Source organism: Lytechinus variegatus, chromosome 16, assembly GCF_018143015.1.
Source record: "Lytechinus variegatus isolate NC3 chromosome 16, Lvar_3.0, whole genome shotgun sequence".
In the NCBI taxonomy this organism is placed as follows: Eukaryota; Metazoa; Echinodermata; class Echinoidea; order Temnopleuroida; family Toxopneustidae; genus Lytechinus; species Lytechinus variegatus.
The window spans coordinates 16338362-16360152 of record NC_054755.1 but is presented as its reverse complement, the minus strand read 5'-3'; the positions used below and the strand labels follow the sequence as shown (position 1 = coordinate 16360152).

General features: G+C 36.5%; 1 protein-coding gene across 1 annotated transcript; it reads left to right on the top strand.

Moving 5' to 3' along the window:
- The first annotated feature begins 11795 nt into the window (after positions 1–11795).
- On the top strand, positions 11796–21338 carry LOC121429621. The gene is made up of 9 exons (XM_041626750.1): positions 11796–11977; positions 14281–14352; positions 14868–14939; positions 15340–15434; positions 16273–16308; positions 17047–17119; positions 18064–18229; positions 19480–19674; positions 20368–21338. Exons 1-9 carry the CDS (start codon positions 11966–11968, stop codon positions 20607–20609), a joined length of 963 nt encoding a protein of 320 aa, XP_041482684.1. The 5' UTR covers positions 11796–11965; the 3' UTR covers positions 20610–21338.
- The last annotated feature ends 453 nt before the right edge of the window (positions 21339–21791 follow it).

Below are 21791 nucleotides of genomic sequence, written 5' to 3'. Positions count from 1 at the left end.
GACAGTGAATCTAAATGTAGATCTATGCAGTACTAAACACACACTAATTAATTTCTTTATATACCACTTTTGTAGCAAAAGATACTTGTACAGTCTTGATTTATTTTTCATTTGTTACTTGGGGAATCAGAGTGCTCAAAAACTTTAAATTTGAGCATATTTTTGTAACTGTAGGCCATCTATTGATGGAAAGTAAAAATGCAAGAAAATTGTCATTCAACAATCTCTATTTATAATTTAGGAAAAATAATTACGGTAAAATTCAATTTACTTCAGAGCAAAGACAAGTTTTATGATGAAGAGTTGTAATGGAAACTGACAGTGTCAAAAAAATAAAGCATTTTTCCCAAAGAAGAAGAGAAAATAAACCAAACATTGCCACTTTAACATGAAGTCACAACCACAGAGTACAAGGTATCATAACTTTGAATGAGAGTTGATTTGCAGAACATGTCTAGAACTCTTAATATTTCACTTCTGGGCTTAAAAAAAAATAATTTTACTATGTTCAGTATTACCATACATATGGGCGGATCCAGGATTTTCCAAAAGGGGGGGTACATTTTTCTGTTTAGAAGGCATTTTTACGAGACAAATGTTAATTTTGCTTCTCAAAAGGGGGCTGGCTGTGCCCACCCCCCCAAGGATCCACCAGTGATCACACATCAAAATTAATACGTAGATAATTTGAAAGACAGTTTATATAATTACTAGCAATGAAAATGTCAATGATTGGCAATATTTGAAATGTCAAAAAAATGAAAATTTCATTGAGATCTGATGATAAAAAAACACAAAAATAAAATCATTACATTACAGCCTTCATGAAGGTGGCTGATGCTAAAAAGTCCTTATTCATGTTATTTATTACATAATATCAACATAAAATGAGACTTTCAAGACCAAGTTCCTGACACAACCACCACAACACAGACCACCGCCACAACTTATTCGACAGCCGATAACTACATCATCCATGTACATCCTGCTCGCGCTCCCAGCCGCCAACGCCACAGCCATACTGATTTGACCGGCTACCGTCTCGGTGCGGAACTTGCCTTGGCTGCTCGCGGTTGACTGCAGACCTGTATGAGACGAGGCTGAAAATTTTGGACATGTTGAATCAAATTATCGAACATTAATAATGAATCAAATTGAAATAACCTTTACTTCTGATGATAATTACCTACATACCTCACTAAGAATGTACCTTACACCAAAATTTTGAATGCTACACTGATTTTAGAAGAAAAACAATAGATTCCTTGTCTTGTTTGGTTCCGCTATTGTTTCCCTTTCTCCGACATAATAATTATCATACAGTATACAAAGACTTTATATACAGAGAGGTCCTACTGAATGGTTCTGTGACAACGCCATTCAAACTGAAAAAAAAAAGAAAATGGGCATCAATATTGATTTTCTCAAAATAGTATGCTCTTGCCAAAGCGCCAATTGAGGTCTGGAGAAATAACCCGGTAGGATATTTTATAGGATACTTCAAAAGACGAGAGGTGCTCCGCTTAGCCTGGCACCCACATACGGGGGATGGGGCGGGGTCATGCCGGGCGACGCCAGTGCACTGTAGGCCCTATATTTCATCAGGGGACGAGGTGGCTTCAGTATATTTGTTTGGCTCCCAAAATTAGTTTAACTGTTAGTAGTCAAAGTATATCAAACCTTAACCCTATAAGACTGGGCGGGTGATTCTAATCAGCTCCCCCCCCCCTTTTCTTAATTTCTTTCCTTTATTTTTTTGCTAGTCAAATTTCCCTCGACCGATATACTTTTTTATTTATTTTGGTTTTTTTTTCACATTTACAACAGCATCGCCCAAAAAAAAAAATTGTTCCCAGGGCCCTGCCCTCATGGATCTTGTACCCCACCCCTTGTTTAATAAATTATAATGCGGGAGAGGACTACCGATACGGGATGGCCTTTTGCATCAAGATGTAACGTGAATGAAAATTGTTCTGACATTATAATGAAAAGGTATTATTCATGCACAATATTTAGACGTGAAAATACAATAGCTCTCAGATGATTGGCTATATACAATCGGCTTCAAAAATGCTATAATCTACTTTCACCTTTGCCAATAAGATTAAAAGTATTGAATATATTGAAGATTAAAGAGTTAAAATTATTTCACCACCGGTTACTAAAATAGTGTTAGAAGGAAACAAAATGAGATCATGATTATCGAGAATAAAGGTGCCTTATGAAATTTTTAGACCATTATAGAACAGACCAAAATATTATTTTAAAAAAGAAGAAATAGCACAACGCGCCAAACGAAGAAGTAAAGATCGACTACAGAACAACGGATAACTTTTTGTATAATCGATTTTGCCGGGCGGGATATCAGAGCTGATGCAGTATTTAGTTTAAAAATCTGTACAAATTAAGTTATTCACATTTGATATGTTTAATGAGTTAAATAAATATTGTGGAGCGTTGTGGCCCAGTGGATTAGAGGGTCGTGGGTTCGAATCCCAGCCATGGCGTAATTTCCTTCGGCAAGAAATTCATCCACATTGTGCTGCACTCGACCCAGGTGAGGTAAATGGGTACCTGGCAGGAATTTATTCCTTGAAATGCCATCGCGCTGTAAAAGGCTGCGAGGCTAAAGCCAGGGTAATAATATCCAATGAAGCGCGTAGGGACGCATTTGGCAGTGATATGCGCTATGTAAGCATGTTGGTATTATTATTATAAATGATGAAGTTGTTAATACATGGGATATATTGCTGTCCTAAATAACGGCAAAATGGGGCAGGCCTATTTTGTATAAAAAAAGGCCCGCTTCAACAAAGCGTGCTACCTATATGACCCTTCCCCCGCCAGTATTGAAAGGATGTTTTGATTGGTTGATAATCAAAATTACACTATTTTCATAAGTCAGTGGAATCATATCATTCATAAATTAATGGACTCATACAACTATAGTCAGTCTGCATTTATGTGGCGGAACAGCTATAGTGGGGGACAATTATGCACCCCGGGCCGGCCCCCGTGCACCCCTGGCGGAAAATAAAAGAGGAAGGAAGGAAGCAAGGAAGAAAGAAAGAAAGAAAGAAAGAAAGAAAAGGAATAAATAACTAATAAATGCCGTGAGTTATAGATAGGGGAAATAGATTATAAGAGTTGGCAAAATGGAACGGGCATTTTGGCAGGAGTGTAAGAAAGGAGGACAAGATGGATAGCCTTAAGGAATTTCAATGACATTTTATGAAGAGCAATATTGCAATATGCCATGCAATTTGCCTTAAAAGGAAAGTCTTTAATCAATGTGTTATACCAGCTATGACCTATGATTCTGAAACCTGGCCTGTAACAAAGAAAATGGAACAGAAATTAAAAAATCACTCAACTGCTCATCACAGTATGGAACGTAGAATGCTACGGATATCAAAAAGGTGACAGGAAAACCATACAATGGATTAGGAGCCAAACTAAAGTTAAAGACATAATCAAAGCAATTAAATCAATGAAATGGAGATGGGCTGGCTACCTTGCAAGATCACATGATAATAGGTGGACCAAACGCATCACAGAATGGAGACCATGCATGACTAGGATCACGAAACCGGGGTAGACAAAAATTGAGATAAAGTGACGAGCTCACAAAATTCATTGGCATAAATTGGATTGCATCAGCACAAGACAAGCACCTTTGGCACCAACTTGAGGAGGCCTTCGCCCTGCGATGATGATGACGATGATGATGATGAAAGAACAAAGGCAAAAATAAACAGAAAATAACGATAGAATGGAATGAGCAAAAATGCTATTGGAAAAGCTGAATTGAAAAATGAAGAAAAAGGGTAAATCAAAATAAAGAGGAGAATTAAAAAAAAAATTGCACGACCAGTTGCTGAGGATCAACGGGAAGAAAGAATGGGAAGGCATGTGTGAATGAAATCTTCACGCTTAATTGCAGAATTTCATACATTAATTAACGGTCGCAATCAGGACAAAAATTCCAAATAATGAATTTCTCGAGGTACCATCCAAGCATTGTATAGCCACTATATATGCCTAGTGGCGTACCGTGGGTCACGGCATTGGGGGCACCGGCAAAAATTTTGTGTCACTTATTGGGCGCGTGAAGCGCACTCATGCTGGCATAATAGAGTCATAGGCCCGTATTCTGAAGTCGGGTTTAACTTAAACTTAGGTTTAAAGTTGTGGTTTAACTATGGCGAGCCAATTGTGACATAAATCACTAACAGTATAGATATCATACTTCAGCTCATTTTGGCTCTCAAATCATTCATAATTGTCTAGAAAGTATAAAAAGATTATTGGCTTCACCATCGATGAATCAGGAAAGAGCACAGTAAACATAAAAAAACATACAACTTAATGACAAATTTGATACTTTTGGCTTCCCATACTTAAACCATAACTTTAACCCTGAGTTTATCCCGACTTCAGAATACGGGCCATAGAGACATATTTTAAGAACTGTGCCATTAAACGGATATGTATCTCACCGATCAAATAATGCGAGCGTGAAGCGCGTGCTGATTTTTTTTTTATATTCTGACCTTTGAAAGGGATAAGCAGTTTTTTTTATTATGATACATCATCTTCATCATCATCCGTTAAAGTACAGTCCACCAGGTTGGTGTATCATCGTACTTGTATTACTAAATAAACAAAGTATATATTGACCCCAAACAGGATTATTTCAATTAGAAATTCATGAAGAGCACACATATCTCACCAAAGTGCTGATTTTTTTTTAATTACAACGAAACACAAAAAGCACTTTTGGAAGTCATCATGAACATGCCGATATGCATCTCTCAAATATTGCGAGCGCGAAGCGGGAGCTGGATTTTTTTGAAATTCAGATCTGAAGAACAGACTTGTTTTTGAAAATTCACTAAGACCATACGTATTTCACTAACCAAATGATGCGAGCGCGAAGCGCAAGCTGACAATTTTTATCAGACCAGAAAAGGGGGCATTTCAGCCTTTATCTCACCATGCAATTCACTGGTGCGAACGTAAGCGGACTGGAAAAGTTTTATATTCAGACCTAAAAGGTGCAATCACTAATACAGTCATGAAAAAGAATCAGAGGTTACGATATAAAATAATAACTAGAAATGTGAGGAAATAGACTTGAAAATGGGATGTTAGTACAAGAGGATTGTATATCTCATTGAACAGCCCTAAGCAGTGGCTTACCGTGGGTCACATCATTGGGGGGGGGGCACCAGCAAAAAAATTGAGTCACTTAGGGAGCGCACGAAGCGCGCTCAGTTGTCAGGTATACTGACCTAATAGAGATATTTTATGGACATGCAGTGCCATTAAACGGATATGTATCTCACTGATTAAATAATGCGAGCGCGAAGCGCGAGCTGAAAAGAGCTAAAAAGGGACATTATAGGCAATTTTGTTTTAATCATGATACGTATTGTCTCGGTAAATATTTTTTAATTTTTGTATATTCTGACCCTAAACAGGGAAATTTTAAGGACTATATTTCAGAATCCATTAGGAGTATAAATATGTCACCATAGTCATCTAATGCTGGTGCCATCCTTTGCTAATTTTGTTGGAATTACATCTAAACACATGAAGTATTTTTGAAGTAATTGTAATCATGATTATCATACGCATCTCTCTAATCAAATACTGCGAGCGCGAAGCGTGAGCTGAAAAAATTATGTAGGAAATTCAGACCTGAAGAGGTGAATTCTAAGGCTTGTTTGTAGACATTCACTAAGACCCTACGTATTTCACTAACCAAGTGATGAGAGCACGAAGCGCGAGCTGAAATTTTTTTATATTCAGATCAGAAAAATTGACGTTTTAAGATTTAAGTTCATGTAGAGCAGAAATCTCACCAATCTACTTATGCGAACGTAAGCACGGACGGGAAATGTTTTATATTAAGACCTTAAATTAGGGCAATCGCAAGTAGTCATGAAAAAGAAGAATATGTCACTGCATAAAACAATAATAACTCGAATTGCGAGGAAATATATTTGTTGTATTGATTTGAAAACGGGAGGTTTTTAGTACAACAGGATTATATATATAGTTAAAGAGTCTATGGGAGCACCAGCTAGCTAGGAACAACATTAACAATGAAGACACAATGAAGCAAATAATGTTATGAAAAAATGCTTCTAATGTAACATAACATGTAACATAACATAATATAACATTATAATGAACAATAATTTCTTCTTTCCCCACCACGTTTCTCTTCCCTTTTCCCTCTTTTTCTCCCCCCCCCCCCTTTTTTTGGGCCAGCCGATTGGGGGGGGGGGCACGTGCCCCCCATGTCCCCCCGTAGTTACGCCACTGGCCCTAAGCAATAATGTTTCATAAAGTTCTGAACAAAAATTCTGATGTAATATAACAAAATATATATTACATAATATCAAATAATTTCTTCTCCCCCACTACTTTTCTCTTTCTTTCTCCCTCTTTTCTGCCACTTTTTGCCAGCGGATGGGGGGAGGCATGTGCTCCCATGCCCCCGTAGTCATGGGCCGCAGAATGGTTTTCAAAGTGGGGGGCTGAGCCAAAAGTGGGGGGGCTGACCGTGCAAAAAATATAATCCTATGGTCATTTTTACGTTTTTGTACACGGTTTTGAAAAAAGTGTCGGGGGGTGGGGGTGGGGACTGAAGCCGCCCCAGCCCCCCCCCCCCACGCTTCCGCGGCCCCTGGTAGTGACGCCACTGCAATGCAAACACCATTGATGGTGGACACTTAGGCCCTATAATGTTTCATAAAGTTTTGAACAAATTAAAAAATACTAATGTAATATAACATAATATAAATATCCAATGATTTCTAATTCCCCCACTACTTTTTTATCTTTCTTTCTCACTTTTTCCTCTTTTCTGCCGTTTTTTTTTTTGCTAGCCGATTCGGGGGCACGTGCCCACATGTCCCCTCCCCCGTAGTTATACATCACTGCATATATGCCCCTTCACTTTTTTCGAAAGAATTACATTTTCTTGCTCACTCCACTCGCTCTTGACGTTTTAGAATTTTTTCCCTCATCGCCATGTTGTGCCCTTAAATTGAAGAAATATGGACAAAAAAAATTACAAGAAGATTAATAGTCAGTTGAATCAATATTTTCATGACAATATACGTACCGTACCCACCTTGTATGTGGTGGATCTATGACTCGATTGATTGATTGATTGATTGATTTTATTTGGCAAGTCACCATAACATATATACAGTAGCATTAAAACAACAGGCTTGCACAGGATGACCCACGAAAGCTCGAAAGCTTATTTCCAGTGGGGTCCTGAATTAAGATAATAAAATGGTTCAATTATACTATTTACATATTAAAAATGAAGGAAAAAAATCAGAATTTAGTATTACCAATAAATAATATATATATAGACAATAAATTAGATATATACAAGAATATAACGAAGAAGAAGAAGAAAAGAAGGAGGAGAAGGAAGAGGAGCAACAGAAGAATAATGGGGACGAGGAGTAGAAGGAGACTTAAGAAACTGATAACGAAGGAAAATAAATAAGGAGAAGAACAACAGCAAAAACGTTGACAACAATAACAACACGAAGAGGAGAATAGGAAGAGATAAAATAAATAGAAATAGAAGAAAGAACATATCGAAGCTTCAATCACACTATGTAAAATACATAATAATACCTGGTAGAGAAGAGAAAAGACCTAGGTCAGTATTCAGGCTTAATCAACCGTATAACATATCATTTGCATCTTCTTTTTGACTCTCAAGTGAAAGATATTCTTTCAATTTCCTCTTAAAATGCAAAAAGTTTCCTATTTCCTTTATATAATTGGGAAGGGAATTCCAATGTTTTATAGCATTGTAATAAAAGGAGTTACCAATACTCCCTATCCTTTCTGGTAAGCAAAAGTTGAAATGGCTGTTTCTTGTATTATAGTTATGTATTTCGGTAACGAGATTAAAGTTTGATCCAATGTAATGGTTCGATCTATTGTGATAGATTTTATGCACGTGGTGCAAAATAAGCTGCTTTGATCTTTTGTTGACTTCAAGAAAACCTGCTCCAGTGAGTTCGAAATAGCCAACATGGGTTCTGGGACCAGAACAGTTAATGAATCTAACAATTTTATTCTGTATAATTTTCAACTTCTTTTTATCGAGTTCGCTTATGCCACTATACCAAGCAGGGTTAGCATAGTCAAATAAACTCTGAATAAGTGCAAAACAGAGAATACGCCTTGCTTTTTGATCCATACAACTTTGATACCTGTACAAAAATTTCAAACGGGCATTCGCCTTTTTTACGATTGATTCTACTAAAGATGAAAATGAAAGGGAGCTAGTCAACTCAATGCCTAAATACTTTACAGATTCTTTCCTCTGAATTATCTTATTATTGTATGATACTTCAAATTCAAATGAAGTTTTATGATTACTTTTAGAACAAAACAGAATGCTTTCGGTTTTGCCTAAGTGTAACGATAATCTATTATCAGTCATCCAATCGACACATGTAGACAGCTGTTCGCTAAGTTTTTCCTCAACAAATTTTGGGTTGGAATTTGAACAAAGTAGTACGCTATCATCTGCATACAATAATAATTTACAGCCAGCTTTTATACAAATAGACATGTCATTGATATAAGTTGAAAATAGGATTGGGCCTAAAATACTTCCCTGTGGAACTCCACACGTTATAGGCATAATTTTGGAACGAATATCGCGAATAGCCACTACTTGATGTCGATTCGACAAGTAGGATTTGAACCATGCTACAGTAGCCTGGTTAAAACCCAATATTTGTAATTTTTTTAATAAGATGCCGTGATTAACTGTATCAAATGCTTTTTGAAGATCTAGAAGTACCATACCAACGAATTGTCCCTTAGAAATATTTGTTCTCAGATAATCAGTCAAGTGAATAAGGCATGTCTCGGTCGAATAGTCATGTCGAAAACCTGACTGATATTCGTAAATCATATCAGTTTCTTTAAAATATTTTTCGATCTGAACACATACCGCCTTTTCAAGAATTTTGGATACTATGCTTAAAACACTGATAGGTCTATAGTTTTCAACAGCAGTTTTATCTTTCTTCTTATGAATAGGAGTTACTTTTGCAATTTTCATATCCTCTGGGAAAGTGCTAGTAAAGATAGATAGATTTATCAAGAAATTTAATGGTTTGTACAAACTCTTTGCTCCTTCTTTTAGAAATTTAGCAGGTATCAAATCTAAACCAGTGCTTTTTGATACATTTAATTTACGCAACTCATTAAAAATGAATTGATCACTAACAGGTAATAATTCAAATTTATCTTGGCTTATATTTTTTTTTTCATAAAATTCACGAATCTTTTCACTGTCTGCACTAAAAATGTCTTTGCAAGATGGAAGTTTATCTACCAACGTAGCTGCGACATTTGTAAAATAGGAATTGAATTCATTGGAAATAGTTATCTTATCATGACATAATTCTCCATCAATTGAAACGACTAATTCTTGGTCCTTTCCATTTTTCTTTTTTAATCCCAAACTTTTTAGATTCTGCCAAAGTCTTTTAGAATCATTTTTATTTTCTTCTATTTTATTTTGAAGGTACTCTAATTTGGCCTTTTTCACCTCTCTTTGAACCATATTTCTTAATTTCTTGTATCTTTTGGAAAGCGTGTCATAATCCTGATCGCTTAGATTTTTCTTCATTTTGCTATACGCCACATTTCTTTCTCGAATAAGAGAAATAATATCTTTAGTCATCCAGTTTTCTGATCTCTGTTTAATTCTAATCCGTTTTTGAGGCGCTATCATATTCAACGTTGAAATAAAAGTATTTTGAAAAATTGACCAAGCCTTATTTACGTCAGTGCATTGGGTTAAATCTGACCAATCAACGGCAGACAATTTAAGATTGAAAGATTCTTCGCTATATTTTTTCAACGATCTAATATCAGTGGTTCTGTGAACACCTATAGCCAGCCTAATTTTCTTTCGTGTACAGAAAGTAAAAGAATGGTCACTAATACCAAGATCAATAACACCACTTTGACTTATTTTTTGTTCGTTATTACAAATCACATGGTCCAATAAAGAAGAACATGTGTGTGTGACACGGGTTGCATCTTTGATGAGTTGGCTAAATCCATGAAGACTCAATAAGTCAGTATATTTTTTTGCCAGTGGAGATTTCTGAAATAGACAAACATTCATATCGCCTAAAAGTATAATTTCATCATCTTTCTTTAATGTATCGAGAATATTTGACATCTTCTCAATAAATTGATTGCTTTTCGGAGGCCTATAAATGACGCCAGCAATAATTGGTTTTGATCTTGGTAGAAGCAAATTAATCCACAGTGATTCAGAATCACTTGTACTTAAAACATCTATGATATTGAATGCAATATCATTTCTGACATAAAAACATACACCACCCCCAGAGCCTAATAATCTATCATTGCGTATTACTTTGTATCCATCTATACTGATTTCTTCATCGTTCACCGAGTCATTTAGCCATGTTTCTGTGAAAGCAATGACTGCAAGATTCTTTCTCTTAAAAAGAATTCGAAGTTCTGAAATTTTTGGTAGAATAGATCTAACATTTAGATGTACAAAGTGAAGACCTTTTACAGCAAATATGTTTTCAAAATCTTGATAAAGTAAACTTGAATCCTTCGAGTTTTTTTGTTGTAAATTTGGCTCTGGAAAGTATTCGGGTACCCGAATTTCTTTCTCACAGTTTACAATAGTATTATTGTAGTCATCAAATAAAGATTCACAGAAAGATGGTAAAAAACAGGTTGAACAAAACCATTCTTCATCTGGGCTCAAATATAGATTTGAATATATTTCCAAGCTTATTTCTTGACAGTGAATATGATACCATCTTTTACAAGTGGAACAAAGAAGGCCGCACTGATTTGATTTTACTGGTTTTTCACAGTTTCCACATGGAAACTTAAATTTTGGGCCTGGGTTTGATTCAATATCACCAGACAATAATAAGAGAAGGAAAACAAAGATTTTGGTCACTTCCATATTCATTAATTCTATGGAAGGGATCCATTTGTTTTGAAAATAATAAAAGTACAAATTGGGACATATCATTCTGAAGTTAATTTTTTCATAACAAGTCGTTTTGCGGGTAAAGTCGTGCATAAACACAGAACTCACCAGGTCAATCAATGTGTTATATAAATAAAAATTTCCCATTTCCATCTTTGCCATCGTAGTATCATATTCTTCTATCAATCTAATAGGTATCTATGGAGATACATGTCTTTAACCATTTAGTAATGATCTCACTAACAGTAAATAGTCCTGCCACTCTCTTGTCGAAGTCCTCGATCTGGTTGTCTCACCATGCCTTCTAACATTTCCGTGTATGTTGGTCGTAGGAGTAGCTACGTCAGCATAGGACCTTCCATCAAAGAAGTTTGGACGTCGATGCTTCTGGTTTGGTAAGACACGGCGGATGTTTGCTGCGAAGATACCCTGGCCACCTTTGTTAAGGTGGACCCCATCACGACCTAGGTGCTGCTCGCCGATGTTGTCATTGATGACGAACCCCCATGAGTTTCGCCTCGCAGTACCCCTCAAGGTGGAGTTGACTCAGTCAGGGCAGAAATTGTTTCCGTTCGTTTTAGTGCCTATTTTTGACAACAGTTAAAAATTTGTTTTCGAAATAACTTCAATTACCCCCCCCCCCCCAGCCCCCCCCCCCTTTCTTCTGTGATATTTAGCCTATGCCCTATGCTTTACCAGTTTTCTTCATTCCCTCCGGATAGTTCGTCGACACCGACGGGTGGTTGTAGCCTTACTACGAATTTCATTACGAGTAAAATGTCTTGGCAATAGACAGTCTACGTTGTCTTTGTCTGCGAGGTCGGGGTCGGTAGCGCAGCACCGGGAACATCGAACAAATATTTTTTTGGAGGATCGTGGGCCAATAAAGGCACAAACAATCATCTCATCATGGCAGCTGAGGTGCGTTTGGGCTTTTCATATGACATCATATTTCTTTTGTATGAATAATTGGTCCTGAGGAATTTAATTTCGTGTTTGAGACGAAGAGTAAATAGAAAAGAACGTGGAAATCACTGTGTACGATCTTTCCAGAATTGCCATGATACGTGTAGGCAAAGCCGCTTCGGTGTGAGTGCGGCGGACTCATCGAATTAAAAAAGATTGAAAAAGTGAAAATATTGACGGTGATCATATGGTAGTTGAAATGATATACGGTCTAGTCACAGTTATGCTGATTTTGAATAAATATGTATTTTACAATGTGATGTAAACCAGGGTGACCAGATTTCACAAAATGAAAATACGGGACAATCAACTACTATTGAACTAGGCCCAACTAAGTAGTACGCTGCATGAGCGGATAGACCTAGCCAGGTCTTACTGAAAAAAGAAGATCAAATACGAAGGCTACACAGGCTTGTGAAAAAAAACAGAAGTGGAAGGGAGGGTGAACGAGAGAATGAAGGAGAGAATTAAAAGGTGAAAGAAAAGAGATGAATGGGAAAATGAAGCCTTGAAGGAAAAAGAAAAAAAATTCAAGAATGTTAGAATAAAATGATGAAAGAAATAATAAACAAGAGAGAAAAGGGGTTTCTGTCATTCTTTGAAATGAATAAAGAAGGAAAGGAAGAGTAAAGAAGGAAGGGAAGATGAATAAATGTATGAAAGAAAAAGAAGGCCAAGAGAGGAAAAAAGAAAGTAAGAAATAAGGAGGAGGAAAGAAAAAGAGGAAAGGAAGGAAGAAAGGGAGGGAAGAAAGAAAGAATAAGGGAAAAGAATTAGTAGGAAAAAATAAAATAAAGAATGAAAGAGAGGGAGGAAAGAAATTCTTTCAAATAACTTTAAGAATGAAGGGAGGAGAGAATGAAAAAAAGAGAAAATAATGGAAGGAGAGAAAGAACGGAAAGAAAAAGAGGAGGGAGAAGGAAGCGAAGAAAAGTTCCGGGAAAGAAAAAAAATGAGGAAATAAAAATGGAAATTTAAAAAAAGAAGGAAAGAAAGAAAAATGAACGGAGAGAGAAAGGATCAGGAAAGAAAGATGGAACAAAAAAGGGACAAAGAGGAAGGATAAAGAAAGATTGATAGGAAAGAAAGAAACAAAAAAGTTCAAGCTTAAAACAAACAAAAAAATCCCATCAGCTAACAAAAATCACAATGATATTTGGTGTTTTTAAATATATTTAGAAGAAAAAAAAAACCTGAGAACGTTTTAGAAATGAATAAAATTTGATAGTGAAACATTGTCAAACTTAAAAATTAGATGAAACATCGCAGCATCCTACACAGGCATCTTTCCCATCCCATTTCAAGTTCGCACCGATCAAGATTCAAAACTTGCTGAAACAACTAGATCTAACATTAGTTATGAAAACTCAATAACTTGTTCATCTGATTACATCACAAAATCAGTATTCTAAGATTCTGAGAATCCATAATATTTTGTAAAAATTTCCCGCCGATTTTGTGATTATTTTGGTGGAAAACTGTTTATCATGTGAGATTGTTTGCACCATTGAGAAACTGCTCTGATCCTACATGCCTAGCTAGTAGCCTGCCACACACAGAAAAGAGGCCAATTAGTTTGCAATGTATTGGGTTAGCAAGAAAATCACCGCAGAACTTGCAAAAAGTTTACAGTTATCAGTTTTGTTGTTGTCTCTGCTTCGTCATCTGTTGGTTATTTGATGAAAATTTGTCACTTTTCAACAAATGTTTTAACTATATTTTGTTCAAAATTCTGAAATACGGGACAAATAGGCATACCGGGAAAGGTTTGTCGGGACGCCGTGACAAAGGAGCGAAGTACGGGACGATTCCGGGAAATACCGGATGTCTGGTCACCCTGATGCAAACACATAAATAAATGCTTAAGAGGCAAAATTAAAGTAACAGTGGCCAATTCCCAATAACAGCAACAAAATCAGTGTTACCATTTGTGTGTGTGAGTGTGTGGAAAGTATTGTCTTTGTATTAAGTGTGTTGATATTGGCATCGGCCACCGCACATCATTGACATTGACCATCCAACAGTCCAATATCAGTGAGATCAATAAGACGTTTTCCACATAAAACAATGACACGTTTTATTAAAAAAAACTCGTTCGACACAGATGCGGAGCTGCTTCCTTTCAAAATGTACCTGTGGCATGGGCTGTGGAGGACAAATTTATTTGAATGTGAACCAATTGAATCAATGCATATGAATTACAGTGTCTGATTTCAGTAAAACTTTAATTATGTTTCTTGTGTTTTTTCATCTTTAAGGAGAGAGAAAGAGCAACCAAGAAGAAATTGCAGCATTTTCTAATGCAGATGCTGAAGATGGGATGTGTAAAGGTAATAGACCTATCATTATTTTTCATTTATAGGCCTATATTTTGAACAGTTCAAAATTTTGAATGTTATTTTGTCATTGAATTAAATTTGTTAATTATGAAGGTACATGTATTTGTATGGTGCTACAGGTAACTTAAAGGAGGATAGTGATTTACCATACATGTTTGTTTTCTACTCAGAGCTAACGCTTTTCCAGCACTTCTGTCTGGATTGATTAGCGATCAATTGCTATATGAAATGAACTGACCAATCAATATCAATGTTACACGTGCATTAGGTTTAAAATAGTGACCAATCAGTACGACTCTTTCATATTTGCAATTTATTGCAAACTTTCAAGTTATGGGCCCCTGGATTGATCACATGCATGGCAAACCATATATATGCCTCTTCTGCTATATTCACAATATCGCCTCATTATTTGGTCATGTCAACCAGTGATATTGTGAAAATAACATGTGAATTTTTTTTTTTTTTTTTAATGAATTTCTTACTTCTATTTCATTTTGTGGCAGGGTTTCAAGTATTTTGATATTTATATGAGAGGACGTGAGGAAATGATATGCACAATCATGAATGAAGATTTGGTAAGCTCAAGTTGTAAATCCAACAAGTCAATAATACAGTTACATGCGGAATAGTAATTTAGAATTTCATGACATATGTCTTTGAAAAAAGTATGCTTGTTTCTAATGAAGCAAGTTGAAACTACATTTTTAAACAAAAAATATGCACTATGCATTATTGTACCTCATTTGCGCACTTTTATCAATCTTTTGCCCTTGTAAACAAAATGTGCCTCTTCTTTTCCAGTTATGACTAATTCACTAGTCACTACCATAATTTGTATGTCGTTTTTGTGCACCCCTTTTTTGTTGGTAATGAAATTTGAGAGATAAGCAGGTCAGTAGCCTGTCTAGAATGTTAACATGAAATTTTTCTCTCTTCATAATCGATTTTCCCTTTCTTTTTTTATGTTTTGTTCAGTCAAACAATGAAACGCCTTCTCCTGGGATCGAAAAGGAACGATTCACATTTAACAAAACTGACAGTGGCAGCTTTGATAATTTACCCCTTGAACAGTAAGTATGGGCCTTGTTTTAACCCTTATTCAACTGGGGGGTTCGACCCCAACCCCCCCCCCAACAAATTTTGTCACTTCGCTGTCGCGCAATTTTTTTTTACCACACCGCTCGCTGACTTTTTACTTTCAAGTCTTGTGCATCTTTTGAGACAAAATTTGAGATGCCCGGGTACGCGGTTCCAAAATCATGCAACATTTTGTAAATGCGCCCAAAATGTCTCTTTTTGTTCTTACTTTGATAGGGTGATGCAAACTCTGTATCCATAATGTATTTTTTGAAAATCTGTATTACATGCCCTCCTATAGAAAGAATGCATGATCTACTGATAGATGTGATAAAAGAGGCAATTTAAGTGAAATATATAATAAAGTAACGAGGAGAGTTGTTCACAAGTTACATCTCACATGTTTGTCGCATTGCCAATAGGAAAATCTACATTACAATAATGATCGAAACTTATGCTCATAACTGTCTTATTATCCATTCAATTTTTCTCAAACTTTCATTGATCTGTTTCTTTGATTTTTCTGATTTCACACAAACCATTTTGTTCCAAAGGTTTCATTTTCCTTTAAAGAATATTAATCAGCATACAAGTACACATTTTCAATTTTAATACGTTTTTAGAAACTCACTTGAATTGTCATATTCCTGTAATGCAGTATTACAAAACTTTGCAAACGATAATAGCAGTAAATTAAACTGCATCCTTGTTAAAGGTTATGAATCTATTTTCCTGTGTTGCAAACTTTATGAAATTTTGAGGGGTCATATAGTATAATTTGCCTAAGTTGTATGTATTCTTGCCTAAATTATTTTAATGTTTGTTCTTTAGGAGAGAGTTGATGCTTTCACAGAATACTCAACAGAAGTGAGTAAAACTTTATATGTGAATTATTTTAAAGTGTAGGAGCCCAAGCTTACGAAGCAGTACAAATTTTACTTGTGAAATGCTTGACCTCCAAAACCTTTTTTGGGGGGCGGAGCTTATGTGTCCTTCCGTAGATAATACAGTTGTCATGCACTCATTGTATCGATGTCAGTGCTTTGATTGACAATTCACCAAGGACACATACCGCGAATTTGAATTCAATCGCAGTTTTCAAGTGAGCGTGTGAAAGGTCCGAAATGAACTATAACAAAGGACAGGTCTGGAATATATAAGTAACAGATATTAATAGTATTATGTTAAGAAGACAAAATAATGAATGGTAGAAGATTACTCTTTTTATACCACCCTAAGATTATTTTATACCACCCTAAGATGGTGTTTTTATTAAGATAATTAAGTTTTGTTAAAGGGTTGTATGGTTATATCAAATCTAACTAAACTTATATTTGGTCAAGTCATGTGAATTTTATCAACTGGTATGTTGGAATGAATATTGTACTCTTACAATATCCTTTTGTTATTTTATTGGTTTGTAAACATCAACCTCACAAAAATCTGTTGTTGTGTCTTTGTTACATTGTTACACATTTTCGGAAAATAGATGAACGTAAACATTCACATGAAGCAAAATAAAAAAAGTTAGTAATTGCATTTAATCTTTCCTCAAGATCAATGTTTCACACATGTGCGTTTATTTTATTTTTTCAATGTACACAGACTCAGTGGCTTTGGGTATATGGATGTAGGCTTGCCACCAGCCTCGCCTAGTGAAAGAGAAATTGGTCCAATCGTAAGTACAAAACAGGAAAATTGCTCGATAGCAGTCATTTTGTAGAGATTGTGTCATTGTATCGGTTGTGTGTGCACAAAATTATACAAGTTTCAATCGTCTAGCAGCATGTTTGTCCTTGAAAAGACTGATCTTATTTTATTTAATGGTGATATGGATTCTAATCAATTGATTGGCTGAAATCTATCACATGACAATTCATTGTCTTAGTAGAACAAGGGTTTGGGGATTTATGTGATCCAGGTTTGATTCCCACCTTTGGTCTTCTGGTTGCTTGCAGTTGAGTAAAAAAATCATCCACACATTCTGCCAGAAGCTAATTTGACTAATTTGATTTTCAATCTTAATCCCTCTTGGCTTGAGGTCTTTCTTTGGCCTTACACTAACTTCTCTTTGTGTCTGCCTACTCCTTTTCTTTCATCCCCTTCATTAACCTGATTGGTCATCTCTTCTCACTAATGCCCCTTTTGTCTCATTGTTCCAGTGTTGCTGTTGAATGTCTGTGGTCTATATTATGGTTGTTCCACCTTATATGTTTGCCATTTTGCCTCCGACGAAGATTCTGCTAGGATCGAAAGCTTAGGCCCCTTTTGACTCTCTTAATTTCAATTAAGTTAGCTCATCCTGTTAAACTTTAAGTGCTACTTAACATATTTAAGTTACTCGAGTAATGTCAACTGTTACATAGCAGGACAATTTTTGGTAGGAATTTGAAACAATGCCAAATTCATCCGAAAGTTACTAAAGTAATAACCCTTCCATTCAAAAACCTATTACCTGTAACATTTGTAACACCTGGATGTCTTATCATTTCTTTCACATCATATTTAATGATTAATTTGTACAGTGCTTTGTGGCAGCGTTCTGATGAATTAAGCGCTATATTAAAAGTGGGAGAATATTATTTATAGTATTATTTCTTTGCTCTTTGCTGTCACTTTCAGAATACAGAGTCAACATTATTCCTTATAGCTGGCTATGGGAAGTACAACTGTCCTTATGTATGGGTGAGGAGTAACCATGATAGACTGGTGAAGATATCTGATAACCCATCTTTCTCTAAAGACAGTCCACTTAGACTCAAATCAACATCAAACTGGGGTGAGAGTGGTGAGTAACAAACATCTATTCATGCCTTGCTCCAGTGGAGTTATATTTATTATTTTAGGCAACTTGTCAAAAGTCTGTGAGTCCTCTTTTAGCATGAATCCTGCTGTAAAGATGCTATGTGTATCTTCATTATAGCTTTCAATGAAAATCTGCTCCTTGGATTCTTGTTGGAAAGACGCAGCTTTGACTCTTGATGAGGTGCCTTATTTGGGTAAGCACTAAATGGGCACCAGTCCTGCAGCCGGAGTTCATGAATATTTGTATCTTGGTACGCGCAATATAAAATCTAATGCGAGGCTGTGCCGACGATGTAGGGACGGGCTTTGTACTTGAAAGTTACCACAGTAATTGTGCTTCCCAACCTATCAAAATACGATCTGACAACTTTTTGGTTATAAAATTGTTGATGGAACACTCCCCTTAGCATGAGACTCAAAAATCGCTTGATAGGCTAGACACGTGCAATCATCAAAGGACCTTTTGAATATTCATGAACAACTGCAGGATTCATACCTATATAGTGTTTACCCCTTATTCCACAAAAGAATATATAAAATACAATTGACTGATGTCCCAGTTCCAAGGGAGTGAGAACATGATATGGCAAGACAGTTGAACATTGCATGACAGCCGTACGAGAGACTGGTGATCCTATCTTAAGAGCTAAATCCACACCAATAAAAATTTGGTTCGCAAATTCACAGGAAAGGATCACCGGTCATTTGAACAGTCGCTTGTAACTTACGAACAGCTTTTATGAAACACCTACCATTTAGTGTTGGGGCTCGAAAGAAAAACTTGTCTTGAACCTGGACCGGAAGGTTTATCCAAAAAAAAATTGGGTCCTTGATTGGCCCGAAACTCTGAGCCACCACACAACACCGCTGCTGCAGCCCCTATAGAAGCTTGGCCTCGCTAGTTGCATGCTAGTCCCGAGTGCACTTTCGTATCTGCGATGTCAGCAAACTAATCTAAATTTTTGTTGGAATCGCTTCCCAAGTAGCGATCTTAACCTGAGTTTCTAACCTTATTGAGCATCAGGAACACATTTATTTCGGCTTTGATCTTGATTTCATCGTTCAGATTCTCAGATGTAGGGTCTGAGGTGGATTTGAACCATGGAACTAGTGGTTCAAAGTTCAGCTACTTATCCACTGAGACTCAAGACCTTGATTTCTTATAAATCTAATATTTGAATGTAACATCCCATCTCTTTCATTTTATTGAATGATTATATCTTCTACATGTAGATGTGAAGGTTTGGCAGATAATAGCCGAGTTAGTGAAGCTGTGTACACGGCCGGCCCCGAAGAATCCATTTGAAGTCAACATGGAGTACTTTGACACTCTAAAGAAAGGCGAGAGGGTCATTGCCTTGGGTGCCATGGCTTATTTCCTTCAGAGTGTAGTAACGGAAGGATGCGAGAGGTCATTTAGTGGTCTAGGTAAGAGCACCCCCCCCCCCCCCCCACTTTCCCTCCGTCATCTTCTGTCATAAGGGCATTTTGTTTCAAATTCAAGTCTGTCTAAAGTTCTGTTCAATTAGAAAATATTTGGTAATGTCAGTTGTTTTGGACTACTAACATTCAAATTTATTATTGATTGACACTTTTGATATATTTCATTTGATAATATGATAATTGTAGTTGTGTCATTTTTTTTTCCATAATAGAAAACCTTTGAACATGTATCTTATTGTCCAAAAGCAAAAATTTGAAGTTTGGTTTGTCTTATGAAAATGGAATTGAAGATCCATTTTATTGTTCAAAATGAAATCTGAAATGACTGAAAATTTGTTTTGCCCAATTGATCGTGGGCCCAGCAGCCACTGTGTAGCGCAAGATCAACGTAGCTTTAGCCACTGAATTGTGGAATGACAAACATGGAAGCAGAGAGACCCATCTTTTAACGTCTTTTAGTCTGACCCAGCCGGGCATGGTAAACAAAATATTATTGTGTGTATCAGTTTCATAACAACCAAAGAGTTAAATAGAAAAAATCTCTGGAAACACTAGAAATATGACTCTATAATTATGTAAGGAATAACGAAATAAAGAAATTGGTAAGATTGACCAGAAAGGTATCCCCTGATATGATGAATTAATTTTGCAATTTCTGTCAATTTTTTTTGTCTGTAGTTGCCAATAATTTAAGAGAAGTCCACCGCCTTCACCTGAAAGAATTTCAGGAGGTCATCAAAGAAAATGCTTCGAAACAGCAGGAGGCTAAGAAATTATCTAGTCGGGGAGGCAGTCGGTCCGGAGGAACGTCACCCAGAAAACAGGGAGGCCTTACACCACGAGGGCCTGGTGTAGCTGTTAGTCAGAGGCAACAGACTCAAGGGCAATATGGAGGAGGGACTTACGGGCAAGCCTACTGATTACTTAGTGAATGTTTATATGGAGGTGGACTTATCAACATGCAACTGGTTTAGTATTGAATATTCATATGGAGATGGGACTTCTGAACAAGCCTTCTGATTCAATGTTTTAATTATGGTATCTAGGTGGGACTTCTGGAAGACTACTGATGCAATATTAAACATTTTATGTGGAGGAAGGACTTACGAACTTGCTTACTGATTTAATATTTGAATATTCAAATGGAGGAGGGACTTCTAAGCAAGCCTGCTTATTTCAATAATCATACAGAGATCTTGCACAGAAGCCAACTGATTCAATATTGAATACTCATGTGGAGGAGGGACTTACCAACAAGCCTGCTGATTCAATATTGAATATTCGTGTGGTGGCAGAACCTCTAAAAAAACCTAGTAATTTATTATTGAATATTCAAATGGAGGCGTGATGGAGTAGATTTTGTTGGATGGGGAGGTGTGGCCTAAAGACAGCCTGGACAACATTACAGATGCAATATCCAATATTCACTCGGTGGGCGAGGCTTATGGACATGCTGGACATGGGCCAGTATTTAATTTGATACAAAAAGCCTGAATTTTCAGTATTTTACTCAGAATTTTGCTTCATTAAAATGCCTTACCTTCTTTGGTATTCAGCATAGGGATGCATTTGTGGGGGCGTCGTGGTCTAGTGGTTCTGACTCTCGCATTTGAAACAGAGGGTCGAGAGTTCGAATCCTAACCATGGCGTGTTTTCCTTCAGCAAGAAATTTATCCACACTGCTGCACTCAACCCAGGTGAGGTGAATGGGTACCTGGCAGGAGCAATTCCTTGCATGCAATGAGTGCCGGTGATGGTAGTTTGAGCTATAGCTGGGGTAATAATAGCAGCACTTTGTATCCTCAGGCAAAGAGCGCTTTATAAATCCAGCTATTATTATTTATATTATTATTTGACAGTGATGTGTTTAGCTATATTTGGTGGGGTTTATGAACAGACGGGGAAACGCCTAATGTCTGGAATTATGAAGATAATGGATATCGAGTACATGCTTGATGATTTATAATTATATCCATCGAGAAAGGATTTATAGATGCTCATGGCATTTTTATATTCACTTTCATAGTGAGGTAGTTAGTTTCGTATATTTTGGGGACTTGCGTCAATTGTGTGTCTTATCTGTATGTTAACCAATTCATATT